We start from the raw sequence: 14,310 nt of genomic DNA on the forward strand, positions 1-14,310 counted from the left end.
TGATTGGCATTTTCTGTTAGATCCACGAAGTAAAAAAAAAGAACAAATCTAGCTAGAAATCGATTCGAGATCTGAGATGAAGAAAAAATTGACCAATCGCATTGGTCAAGTGACCAAATTGTTCAAATGTGATTCGTTCATTCTTTTTTTGTCCGAAATCTCGGACTGATTTCTAGCATTGTGGATACAAAGGTGCAACATCGTTCACACTTGTTCTGACTTATTCGTAAGAGCGGGAAAATTATTAACAGTTGTTTATTGACAGCGACAGAAGCAGATATAAGGAAAAAGAAATGTATGTATATGTCACTGTTGTTTAGTTGAGATGAGTGAAAAACTAAATAATTTGATTACCCAAAAAGATCAAGCACAGCTGCAAGAATTCGTGCGGGAAACCTCAACTGAGGAGGTAAGGAATGCAGTTCACGAATATAAAACACATTTTTTTTTATCTATATACCAATTCTATATGAGATCAAGTTAAGATTCTTCTTAAGAATATTGATATGAAACGGTGTTAGAAAGATAATTTATTTCAGCTCACGAAGATAATATCGAACGAAATTTGCAATGCAGACATTTCCAAAATACTGGATGAGATCCTGCAGGTGTGTTCTGAGTCGGAGAATTTGTTTGCCAAGAGAATCAAATTAGTGGAGTCTGCTCTGAAAGCTTTAGGCAAAGCCAAAGTTACAATTAATCATGCGAACGAAATTGTGAATCGAATAGTGTTGGACTTTCCCAAATATCCAAAACTACATCTGATCAAATTGGTTGACTTCTGTCTTGCTAGTATTCGCAGCAATGATGATGAATTTAGGAGGTATATAATTACTTATATCTTTAGCATGATAGAAACAAAAGATATACACGGTATGTTTCAGTTGGAAAGACTTATTACCTGTTTTGCTGGAAGTGTTGGAGGAAGAAAAATATATTACTTATATGAATGGTGAAGTTACTGGTTCCAAATACAAGTCTATTATCATTAATAATCTATGCAACAGTGAATGGGACACGCAGATAATGCCATCGTTGGCGAGAATGTTTAGGTAACCGTTCTTGCAGTTCCTAATAAAATGTATGAATTAATGAACTGATAGCTTTATTATACTATATAGAGATATATCTTTGGAAAAGGAGGATCATGCTATGGTAATTACAGTATTCTGCACAAAACTACAAGATATACCTCTTGATGAAGTACCTCCTTTTGTGCATCAGTCACTGAGATTATGTACTCATCAGGATAATAAATATCTCTTAGAAGCCTTACGGAAGTATTTCACACTACGCTTCTTGCAAACTGAAAGTACTGACACTTTTGAATCTATAGGTAAGAAAACTAAAGCTATAATCTTAAATTTATTTGTGTAATGTAGTATATTGTATAATTATAATTTTATATAATAGTAATATGTAATAATATCATATAATTATATATTGTTAATTGATATAACTTCTTTTTGAATCTTAATCTTTAATTACTGAATTACAGATGTAGTAAATCCCAAGGAAGTTCGAGACGTTGAAAGTACAGTATTATACCATATATCTCAATCAGCTGAATTGAATCACCAACATATAAGAGATTACATTAAGTATTTTAAAAGTATATCGCACATTCCTGAAGCTATATTAGAACCTTTTATGCTTTCTGTACTGCTCACAGTTGCTTCTATTGATGAAAATCAGGTAATAATATTAATTTAATTTTTGCATATTTAGTTTAGCCTATACTTTTCTTTTTGAATCTTAACTTTTAATAACCAAGAAAGTTTGAGACATTAAAAATATAGTACTATATAATATATTTCAAACGAATTGAATCAATACATAAAATTTTACATTAAGAGACATACGTATGATATAACACTGTATTTTCAACGTTTCGAACTTTCTTGGGATTTATCACATCTGTAATTCAGTAATAAAAAATTAAAGTTCAAAAAGAAAAAAAATGTGTTGTTTGAAAAAATGTTTTATGTATAATTTAAAGATCATGATTCATAAAGAATTATGGGATTCGCATTTTAAATTTGAACTTTTTTCATGTTTTTAAAGTTATTCTCTAATTAAAAAAACTATATTAATTATACATATTTTTATGTTTATAATGTAATATAATTGTATATTATAACAATATATAATTCTGTAATATTACTTAACTATAATATCGTAGATTTTGGAAATGCTGCGAGCGATTATTAGTAAACGAAACGAAAATGACATTAAACAGAAACATAGTGCATGGTTGAGAAAATTAATTCCCGATTCTTGTAACATAATGAATGTGATGGGAAACGTCATCGAGGCGAGGTAAATATGCAATAGATTACATGTATTATAAATACTTTAATATCAAATCTTTTAATATATATAACATTTTAATTATACAGTAACAGGGATCGTCACTTAGTATTGAAAGGACTCGTAGATCTCGCATTTGTTCTTATGGCTGTAGAGAATAAAACAAAAACGAATGTGCATCCTTTATGGCAAATTGGTACAAAGATACTTCAAAAAATCATGAGAAAGCATCATGAAACAGTTGCAACTATATTTCAAATGTTGATTGATAAGATAGTCGCGAGTAAATCATCTATTTCTCAATATACTGGTAGGATTTTTGTAAAAATACTCTGAATAGTTATTAATTATTTATTATATTTATTAATTAGCTAATTGTCGTAAATCTTATTATTCCTCATTTAATTATTGATAACTAATATTATTGTTCATTTGCAGATTGTTTAGCATATATGTGCCATAAATTAACGGTTCTAGTGTTAAACCATCAAGAATCTATAATAATGCTTTTTGATCAGATCTCGTCTATACCCGGAGAGATTGCCATTTTTATTGTTTCTGCAATATTTCCATTGGTACAAGTTTCAGTCAGTATAAGAGAGCATTTGGTCTTGACATTGAGACAGGCTCTCTACAGAAAGGGTACTTTTAATCGACAAATGGCAGTCAGTGGGATTTTGGAAATGTTGAGGAATGTGAAAATACACTCTATGAGCGGCCTCGCGATGAGTTCGAGTCAGTACGCCAATTCATCTTCGACTGGCACAAGTTCCACATCCATTTTGACTCAGGTTTTTTTATTAATCATATCATCACGGTTAAACTTTTGTAACTGTAAAATGATTAATCATTCTTCATATTGTTTCATAGGTGACGTTAGAGAGAGGTACTCAAGCAAGAGGACTTACCTCAAGATATAATAGAACTTTATGTTACGATATTTTGGGTATTTTAAGAAGGTGTTTTACTCACGAGTGCGAAGTTCGATTACACTTATACAATGGTATGAGATTAGAAAAAAAATTATGTTGTATTGCTAAAAATATTAATATAACTAATTTTGAATTCAATTTATCTTTTAGGTTTATATGAAGCCGTATTGAAAAATATCGAGATCGCAGAATACGTATTAGAGATGTTATTACCACACTTTAAAACTTTTTTTGAGACGGATGAGAACGTCATGGTACCAGTTAAACTGGAATTATGTACAGCTGTACAAGGAGACCAAGTTATACTGCAGGAACCTCTGGCAGAATTGATACTTGTACTGCAAAAAATTTACATCAAATCGGCTCTAATAAAATCATCTTTTGTTGATGAATTGGCTGTTATCTTGGAATCTCTATGCAGGCGGATGCCACGGCTCGAAACAGAACACCTAAGTCTTGTGAGTTTAGAAAATTAGACTTAATAAAATTCAAGATTATTTGTAATTATATAATATGGATTTTTTAAATTGGATTTTTTAAATTTCAATAGGATGACAAGCTTGATTTAAGCAACACTAGCACCAAAGCTCAAGAAAAATTGCAGATTGTTCTGTTAACAATTAAAATTTATGAGGCTCTCATATCTTTTAGAATCAGCGCCTGGTCTGTAAACTGTACAGATACCGCACAAAATATTAAAAATCTGTTCAAAGGATATACGAAATTAGTTGAATTTACTAAGGTAATGTATGTTGCATATATTTATAATATAAATTTATTTATAACTATATGATTTTATTATTTTCAATTCCCTAGCACATACCAAAGGTTAAAAAGGGAGAAGGAAAAAATAAAAGGATACAAAATGACCCAAATAATACTACTGTAAAGAAAGTTAGCCGATCAAGTAGCATAAAATTACCACCCAGTATCATAGATTTGTTTATTGTACACAAAAGCTTGTCGCTCTTCTATTTGAAATCTGTTCCCTGGGCATCTGAGGATCAAGTTACCATGTTAATAGATAACCATGATTTTTATCATTACATTCTGCGAACATTGTTGCAAATTTTGCAAAATATTAAACTATTAATGGAGTACAATTTGCGGAAACATAAAGAACAGTATATGAAGACTTACTTTGAAATTGGAAAGTAAGTCTTTTATGTAGATACCTAACATCTCGCTGTTGCGAGATCTTATTTCATCGTGCATTTTTTAAGGCATTTTTTATGATTCGTACTGTAGACTAAATTTTTTCTGGCAGATTATTATACAATCACGTTATATTGGATTTAAACAAATTTCTCGATACAGATGAACAAGGGACTATGTTAGCATTAGAATGTTTTAAAGAATTATGTTGTTTAATTTGCACCTATTTCTCTTCCGAATTGTCGCAGTTTCTTAATGTTATTATTCGTAAGTGTTTAAAATATTAGGATAAAATAGTGTTCCTTTTATAAAATAATGTAATATTCTTCTTGCAGCTAAGTCAATGCAAGCAGAAAATCTTAACTCACAATTGGAGAACATAATTGCTGCTGTACGTACGAGTTTCAGGACGTTCTTTACCGAGGAAGAGAAACATGAGGAGAACTCTAAACAGATACTTGGCATATTATTGGATATTATATACCAACTGACGCAACAGATAAATTTTTGTCAAACAAATGGCGATGAAGTTAGTATCTTTTTATAACTATTTTTATTGAATAAAAATAGAAGACATAACGAAAGACTATTAAAAAATCTGTTACACAAGGTATTCGAATCGATGATGAAATTCACACAATTGGAAGATATGAATCCTCAAGCTTCTTTAACTATTTTCCAAATTCTGTTATTGATAGAAGAGCGTCATAAGGAATATGGGGAATTGTTAATCGATATCTCTCTCGCATTATGTGAGAAAATAGGTACCGTCGACAAGGTATATAATGATATATAATGATATATAATGATATAAGTATACAATGTATAATGTATTGTTGACCAAAAATTTAAGAGCATTAATTAAAAATATATTATGTCAAATTAAATTGAATTTATTATATTTAACATTTTTGTTATTTTACGCATTGTTTTATAATGAAATAAAAAATTATGAAATGTTTCAAAGTTTTACAGAAAATATTTTTTACAAAATGAACAACATTAAAGAATAGATACTTTTTTCGTCTTTGTTCTTATATTAAATCATTTTTTTTTTAAATAAGTTAGCTATAAGTTTTTTATTTTTTGGCAGGAGTCTTTTATCCATTTTCTAAAATAGGTCAGATTTTTTTTTTTGGAAAAAGACTTCATGGTCGTGATCATCCATTTTCTCGAGATTGAATAAGTGCTACGTTAATCTCGATCGTACTAAATAAAAAGCATATTTACTTTCAAATTGAAAAAAATTAGAAAAAAATTGTGTAAATGAATCGATAGTTATTTTTTTTTAATTTTAAGTTACGTTTTACTTAGTAAATAATACTTAATTTTAATTTATTAGTGTATTTACTTAAACTTTTAAGTTACGGTCGAGTGTATATATATATATATATATATATACTATTGTATATATATATATATATATTCCAGTGTATATATTCTATTGATCTTATTGTTACATAATTACATAAGAATGTAAAAATTAATTTCTTTGTATATATTCATATATATATTCATTATTATTTATTTTTAGACTGAGATGCCGGAAAATAACAAATTCAAAATTATCCACGAAGAAACGGCAGACAAACTTTATAATTTAATAAATAACTCAATAAAAGAGAAATTGGATAATGTATCTTGGTTGTTAGTGCGTCTTAAAGCCGAGCAAAATATTGTTTGTCCGCCTGGCACAGATCTCGAAGAATGTACGTATAATTTAATTTATATTGCTTACCAACATTTGCACTTATTTTCTTGTAATATTAAAATCTTTAAACACAGATCAGGAAAAAGTGCGAATACAAGAACGCAGTTTGTGCAGACAGCTATCGCACATTATACAAATACTTTATACAATAGCTAACGTTGCAGTTAAACCAGGATCATCTACGGATATTATGTTCAAAAATTTACAAATCATGTACAACTTACTTAGTAATCTTACAAAATATTTCTATGGAAAATCCAGTAAACAAAATGCAGCATTTCAATCAGTGAAGTAAGAATTTGTCTCTATATTTTATAAATTTTAATAGATTAATTTTTAATTGTTTAATAATTACTGTTTAATTAATTTCATATATATTTTAATTTACAAAATATAAATTTTTTATATAATTTCAGATTTATTCAAGTGATTCAATCAGCTGGGAAACCATTAAAATCTGGATTTTATAATTTAATAACTTATATTGAGGTATTCGTCTAAAATATGATTTTATCTTACATCATATAAAAATAGTAATACGTGTTTGTATTATATATAGGGAAATCAAAATGCAAAAACATCAAAAGCTGATTCACACTTGCAAAGAAATAAGATTTTGAAAGAAACCCGAATTATTCCTCGTGTGATATGTGAAATAGAACAATTTCATAAGGAGATTTTATCGCTTGATAAGAAGACCGGTGTAAGTATTTACTATATATTTAAAGAAGAGAAATTGATACATGTACAGAAATATGTTTACTACTTGGAAAAATCAGGAAAATCCAGAATGTTCAAAAGATTTCTTTTTTACGTTTAAAAATCAAAGATTTCAGAATTTTATCGGTACTCAGGGAAACTTAGAATTTTATTTATTCTGTTTCTTTCTGAAAATGGCTTTTTTCTAATCATATTTTTCTTGATAATGCAAAATGTTGATTAACAATAAGTATAGCGTACACATTCTCGTCTGTTTCGTGTACTTAAAAAAAAACATCAGAGTAATAGTAGGAGACAATACTTAATACTTATTGTCAGTAAAATGTAAAATAGAATATCTGATATTGTAATTAATCTTTATTTCACAGCTCCAATTGTAGAAAGTGATAGATATAATCTTAGAGAATTTTTATCTTCTACTAATTTACTAATAGTTTGTTTGCACTGTAATTTATTCGAAAGTTGCATTTTAAAAAATTGTCTAATCTTACCTGAAATTTTGAATGAAAATATGAAAAATCTGGGAATTCTCAAGGAATTTTTTACAAGAGATTTCAATATTCTACAGTAAATATATCTTAAAATGATATATTTAAAGGAGATAAATTTATATAAATAGAGATAATTGCGATATGTATATTTATTTATATGTATATTTATTAGGTTCCACTTGAAATTTACATAAAGCACAGCATAACACGCGATTTCCGTATAAAAAGCACACAATTAGCAGAAGCACTGGACAAGCTGAATATAAGTATGGTAAGAAAAAAATATGAAAAAGTGTTGTTTAAAGTTTGGCATTTTATAATTTTTTATCACATTGTATTTATCAGCTGGATACACAGAATTCCCGTCGCAATAACGACACATCTAATGCAGATGTAAATAACGTGTCTATTGAATCACCTACTGAAACACCATCTTCAAAACGATCTAGACAAAATGACACGTCCTCAAAATCACCGGAATTTTCACTTTCAAAACGCTCAAGAAGATCGTCAGAATCTTAAAACTAAGTGCCTTATCTTAAAATTAATAATATTTTTCTTTCATTTAGATATAAAGTTTAATTCTACACTTCTTCTGTATAAGATTTTTTATACAAATCTAGTTATATCACGAGTTGTATGCAAAGAACATGTTTATGAAATATAAATATTCTATTACAATATTGTATTAAGTATAATGAATTAAAGTATAATGACTTGCATTAATCTACCATATTAATCATAGAATTAGTAATATTCATTTAGATATTTTTGTCAAACCTATGATGTCATTTGACATACTCGTCACAAATTGTATTAAAGATAAATTATGCAACAAAATCCAGAGGTCTATTGAAACCACCCTTTCTATTCATGTATTGTCTGTATTTCCTTTTCAAAATGACATGAACTGCACCCACGTCGTTCCCATCTACTTTTTTACCTTTAGTGGTATCGAAATCGCAGAATCCCATTATTCTCATCATCTCTTGTTCTTCAGGCGTTTTGCCTTGAAGGTCTGCTTCTGTAATACAAAAGCTAATCGTTTCTCTTCCTAATTTTTATGGTTGCAACTTTTATTATTAACAATGACATGTCAAAACTGATGATCTTTGAAAAATAGTTTGAAATTTCTAGAGTCATGAATGAACTATTTGAACCAAATCAGACGTTATTAGCTAATAAACTAATTTTTTAATTTATAATGCAAAAAAATATTTATTTTTATAAACATTAGACAAGCATGTGGATACCTGTAATAATGGGTCGTTCATTTGTTGAAGGTTTCGGCTTTGCTCTATGTTTGGATCTGTCACGGGATCTTTCACGTTCCCGTGATCTGGATCTGCTGTACGATCTTCTATGCCTGTCTCGTTCACGTTCTCGATCCCTGTCTCTGTCTCTCGACTTTACTCTATCCCGTTCTACAGATCTATAAATAAAAAAAGGTTCCATATTTATGACAATCAATGGTAATAAATTAATAAAAAAAAAAATCTTTCAAATACCTTCGTCTTCTTTCTCGCGATCGTCTTCTCCGTCGATCTCTGTCGCGATCTCGTTCTCGAGATCGATCCCTCCGTCTCCCTGGCGATGGAGTTCGACTTCGTCCCATTCTATAAACATATAAAGTTCATATATTTTTTTAAGGCTTCACTAAAATTAATTTAGGAAGATAAGGATTAAGGCAATAATAATATCTTAAATAAGTGAAAGAACAAGAGACTATAAGATTTTGAGTTTAATTGAAAAAATAATTTCGATTGTACATAAACAATAAACTTTTATTGTAAGATTTTTAAACAGAAATTATTTTTAAATAAAGGAAAACAAATTACACTGTTGATACTTACGGTGATTTTTATTTTCGCTTAATTTAAAAAAATAAAATAAAAATTCTTTCTCGTATTAATTACTAAATAACATTTTTACGCAAAATATAGGTTAGATTACATATCTTAAGCTAGCGGTACACATAAGTGCAAGCAACGCGAACAGACTTATTACCTTTATTCCTACCAAAGTTATACAAAATCCCTACAATTTCTTACGTAAAAAAATGATTGGTTTATATGTTCAAATTTGTAAGGAACCAAAAGCAACAACCAATCATATTAAAAAATTATACACAGTTGCAAGCTACTTTCACGGGTTATATTCCAAAATTCACTATCAGTGCTGAAAATGGATAGTGCACGTAATATAGACTGTAGATTACAGCGCTGGCAGTGAATTTTGGAACACAGCCTCTGCTGAACGCCAACCATCATGTACTGTCAGCTTGAATTATGGAACACAGTCAGAGTCGATTTTTGGAACGCATTCAAGTAAAAAGGAACGTTTCCCGTGAAGTTTTTCATGACTATGACAGATTTCTTAAACTTAAATAATTGTTAACTTTAACGATTAGTTTAATATCTCGTTTTATGTCATCATATCTGTTTTATCCTTAATACCTTCATTTATGAGACATAACGACGCTTTTTATCAAATTCCTCCATTTCGTGCAGAAACGCATCATTGAACATAATTTCATAAAAATCGAAGCTAGTATGCTCGTCAAAGTAAGGAGGAAAATTGCAGTTTAGTAGAGAAAAAGAAATAAACTCCTGATTGAAAAAAATAATGCGGAATCAGTGTAGAATAAAAAACTGTAACAATAATCGTTCAAAAGGATTTCACTTGTTTAGGTAAGTCGAATAAGGTTATTATACTTGATAGTTTCATATTATTTAAAGGTTATATTCAAATTGTAAATTATAAATGTTTCAGATTTCCTCTTCATCGAAAAGATCATTTAAAAAGGTGGCTCGAAGCTATTGGGGAAGTAGATTTTCAACCCACTAAATCTGATGTGATTTGTAGCGCACATTTTACAACTAATGATTATATGATCAGGCCATTTGCACATGATGTTCGTTTGAAACGCCTTGCTGTACCTTCCATATTTCAAGATCCTCTAGAAACTACTCCTATGATTGCAAATATAATTAATTCAAATGCATCTGGTCTGTATCCATTTACATACAAAGATGTTCTGAAACCAAAAGAAGATTATTCAATAAATTTTAATCCAATTTCTGTATTCAATATAGCTTCTGAAGTGATTATGAGTTTGCCTACATTGGTCATACACTCTCAAACTAAAAAATCCAAGAATTCAGAAGACGCTGAGACATATTGTTTTCAATCTTTAGAAAAAACAGCTAGTACCAGTACTGTTGACAATATAATTAAGATAACATTAGTAAATAAACAGAAAAAAACGAATAAATCCAAGTATTGTTTCAAAAATCAGAAAATGGATTTAAAAAAGAAGCAAATGCAAAGATTTATTACTACATTGAAGCAAGATTTGATAAAGAATAAAAAAACAATAGAGCTGCAGCAGAATTTACTGACAGGTATGATATAGTATTATAAATAGCATTATAAATATAGTAATATATTATAAATCTATCTCATGGAATACAAACTAACAGTAACATTACATTAATATTACAATTTCTAATTCAACAAATGTAATAACATATACAACAATTATATTGTTGAATAGGAAATTATAATATTGTGTAATATTATTATTAGTTTATATTGTACAGGACATATGTTTTTTACAGAAAAATACTATTGAAAAATTGTTTGATTCTAACAGTATTATTTCAATAATAGCTTTTTGCTAAATTAGAATATTTTCCTAAATATATTTCTTTTTTACTGACAATGCAATTATCATGATATCATATTCTGTTTGAGGTATTTGTACTTTTTGTACAGCATATTTGTTTTCTTTCTTTTCAACGCCTGAATATATATTTATCTTTTTTTAAGTGTAAAAAAGAGATTTCAAGCAACTTGATCAGACTCGTTATAGTCTACTATTATAGCCGAAATTACTTTAATTGTTAGCAGCAGTACTAATAGTAAATTCAGTCACTGTACTTCATTAGATCAGTACATATTAAAAGCTGCTTTGTATGAAATTAGCAAAGTTAATTGTAAAAGTATATAAATATTTTAAATAGTAACTATTTATTAGTGATATTGTCATATATTATTTAACAAAATATGCATATTATTTCATTGTTGAAGTTGATTATATTGTATCACTGCATTGAGATATTTTATATAAAACAGTTTTTAATATACTGATCTTTAATGCTAATGCTGAGCAATGTAGTGCGAGTGATCGAATTCATCATAAGGGTGCTATTTCATTTGTGCGTTTTTGTTACGACAAATGTGTAACATAATTGTGACATAATTATTTTTATGCATACATTTATGCAGCTGTAAATGCCAAGTTTGTATGATATACTTTAATGTCTATTTTCTGTGATTAAACTAGTGTACATTTTTGGAATTTAAAGAAAGAAATATATCTGATATTTTGAAAGCAAGAAAGAAAATTCTAGTGTATCAATCACGAAACTTTTCCTGAAAAGTGAAAAATTTCTTCATTAACTTCAATGATTAAAATTTTCACTTTTCACTTTCCATCCTAGGGATAAAGTTTCATGATTAATATCTTTGGAATAGAAAACAGGCTAAAGTGCGGTTACATGGAGTGAGAAATAGTGGAACGGAAAAAGAATGAAAAAGACAAATAGGATCATTTAATCAAAATAATTCAGTTATTGTTTCATAGCTGGGTTTCACACGATGAGAAATATATTTACGGAAACGGAACGGAAGTTAGTGAAACCCAGCTATGAGACAAACATAAAGGTGCCAATACATGCAAGCATCGAGCATCTGTACAGAAGATTATTGCTGTTGTAAATGAACCTTAAAGGTGCAGCCACAATAGAAGGAATTAGAAATAAAAAAATAAAGATTTCAACCTATCAGAAATCGGAATACACAGTTTCTGATAAGTTGATATCGTTATTCCTAATTCCTTATTCTTTCTATATAGACTGCACCATAAAGGTTAATATTATCTTAAAGATTGTTCTGATTGGTTAACCCCCACCATTTGTCTTTTCCGTTCTCTTTACATTCCGTTTCTCACTCATGTAATCACATTCTTACTCTTTAGTTTATTTACGATCATTTACAGCAGCTGTTTATATTAGTCTATCTTAGATGCGTTCATCGAATTTTATAATGAAAAAAAGAATTGAGCAAAGAGTGTGTTTGAAATTTTGTGTTGCTAACGAAATTTCTTGTGCCGACGCATTAAAAATGTTACAAAAAGCCTACGGGGACTTTTCTCTCTCGAAATCACAAGTGTATGAGTGGTATAGATTGTTTAAAGATGGTCGTGAAATCATAGAAGACTTGCCGCGTTCTGGGCGTCCATTGACATCAAATACGGACAAAAACGTCGATAAAATAAAGAAAATTGTGCTTGCAAATCGTCATGTGAGTGAAAGAGAGATTGCTTCAACCCTTAGCATCTCTAATGCTTCAGTTCATCACATTTTAACCACAGCTTTGGGCCTCAGTGTTCAAGCGCAATTGGTTCCAAAGCAAGCGTCTCTTGTACACTGTACGTGACTTTTTGACCAAACATGCAACAAATACCATCGCCCATGCACCGTATTCATCAGACATGACACCATGTAACTTTTATTTTGTTTCCAAGATTCAAATTGCCGTTACAGAGAAAGTGTTTTGATTCCATAAAAGAAAATTCAATGAAGAAACTAAAAGCCATACACTTAAAAATTTCATGAAATTTAATATTCTTTTAAGTTATACAATTTGAATTTAATTTTATGACATTACATTAAATTTAATGTATTTATAACTGAAAAGCATATTTGTGAATGATATACATGAAAGGAAAAGGATCCATAAGGGCCAATTTCAGCCTATCTAAATTTAGAAACGGAGCGGAAAAATATTAATTTTTGAATAAATATGGCATCATCGCTCTGTTTAAGCTAAAATCACTTATATTGAATATAATTGACCTCAAGAAATAAATTTTCATGAATTTGGACAAAATTTAGATAGGGCCGAAATTGACTCTTATAGACATCCTCCTTTAATATATTTTTTATGAAACTTTATGAAATTTAATGTACACCCTCATTATATTTAAGTATATACTGTAACTTAATTTTCAGTTAAATCATTCATTAATTTTAATTTCATTCATAATCATGAGCTTTATTTACATATAAAGGAAGCATTTCTAATAGTGTATTTCAGAAGCCTAAAAGTGCTACAAAGAATGGGTTAATCACTGGTGTATAGTTTCAAATGATGATTATTTTGAAGGAGGATAAAATAAATTTATTTTAAAATTTAAAATTTTGCGTTTTATTTAAAAATTCCGGGTATTTTTTGAGCAGAGAGTATATATTATGTATACTATATATTTTGAGAAAAATTTTCTTTAAAAAAAATGTTTTGAAATATAGCCTAAACTGTCAATATCTTTAATAGCACTGGAAAATTTGGACGAAGACAATATTGATAATGTTTCTGAAGAAGATGAACAAATAGAATTATCACCAGTTCAAGCAGTTCAACTTCGTGTTAAAAATTATGTGGATATGGTGAAAGAATTTTCAGATGTCGAGTTCAAAAAAGAATTTCGGTAAAGTGAATATAAATAATATATTGTACAGCTTTATGTATAATACTTCAAAAGTATACATTTATTAGCCTGATTGTTTTTATGTATGACAATCTTACTTGAATATGAAATTTTTTTTATTTAAAATTAATTAACTTTTAAGGATTAACTTTTACAGGATATCGCGTGTAGTATTTACATACTTGTTAAATTTAATAAAACCCAACTTAGAAAAGCCAACCGGATCTGGACGATGTCCAATTAATCCATACTTACAATTATTAGTGACATTATGGACTATGGCAACACCTGATTCATACAGGTAATTATATATAAATATAAAAAATAATTATATTGAATAAATAAGTATTAATACTAAATTCATTTTATATATATACACACACACACACACACACACACACACACACACACACACACTACTTACTTTTTACTTTAATA

General features: G+C 28.7%; 3 protein-coding genes across 3 annotated transcripts; 2 read left to right on the forward strand and 1 right to left on the reverse strand.

Annotated features, from left to right (window-relative positions):
• The first annotated feature begins 325 nt into the window (after window positions 1-325).
• Window positions 326-7,841, forward strand: LOC105622100 (Fanconi anemia group I protein). The gene is made up of 21 exons (XM_012203532.1): window positions 326-409; window positions 540-823; window positions 885-1,052; window positions 1,122-1,336; window positions 1,499-1,695; window positions 2,183-2,319; window positions 2,400-2,620; window positions 2,749-3,101; window positions 3,181-3,313; window positions 3,393-3,700; window positions 3,793-3,984; window positions 4,059-4,396; window positions 4,510-4,664; window positions 4,733-4,926; window positions 5,008-5,175; window positions 5,932-6,106; window positions 6,183-6,399; window positions 6,525-6,597; window positions 6,668-6,811; window positions 7,492-7,590; window positions 7,665-7,841. The coding sequence occupies exons 1-21, from the start codon at window positions 326-328 to the stop codon at window positions 7,839-7,841; spliced, it is 4,032 nt and encodes a 1,343-aa protein (XP_012058922.1).
• Window positions 7,842-7,878: 37 nt separating this feature from the next.
• Window positions 7,879-9,197, reverse strand: LOC105622063 (U4/U6.U5 small nuclear ribonucleoprotein 27 kDa protein). The gene is made up of 4 exons (XM_012203498.1): window positions 9,173-9,197; window positions 8,828-8,935; window positions 8,573-8,751; window positions 7,879-8,343 (listed from the first exon to the last, which is right to left on the reverse strand). Exons 2-4 carry the CDS (start codon window positions 8,932-8,934, stop codon window positions 8,147-8,149), a joined length of 483 nt encoding a protein of 160 aa, XP_012058888.1. The 5' UTR covers window position 8,935; window positions 9,173-9,197; the 3' UTR covers window positions 7,879-8,146.
• Window positions 9,198-9,944: 747 nt separating this feature from the next.
• Window positions 9,945-14,177, forward strand: LOC105622064 (THAP domain-containing protein 1-like). The gene is made up of 5 exons (XM_012203499.1): window positions 9,945-10,009; window positions 10,092-10,327; window positions 10,415-10,723; window positions 13,719-13,872; window positions 14,030-14,177. The coding sequence occupies exons 1-5, from the start codon at window positions 9,945-9,947 to the stop codon at window positions 14,175-14,177; spliced, it is 912 nt and encodes a 303-aa protein (XP_012058889.1).
• Window positions 14,178-14,310: the final 133 nt, after the last annotated feature.

This window comes from Atta cephalotes (assembly GCF_000143395.1).
Source record: "Atta cephalotes unplaced genomic scaffold scaffold00039, whole genome shotgun sequence".
Lineage (NCBI taxonomy): Eukaryota > Metazoa > Arthropoda > Insecta > Hymenoptera > Formicidae > Atta > Atta cephalotes.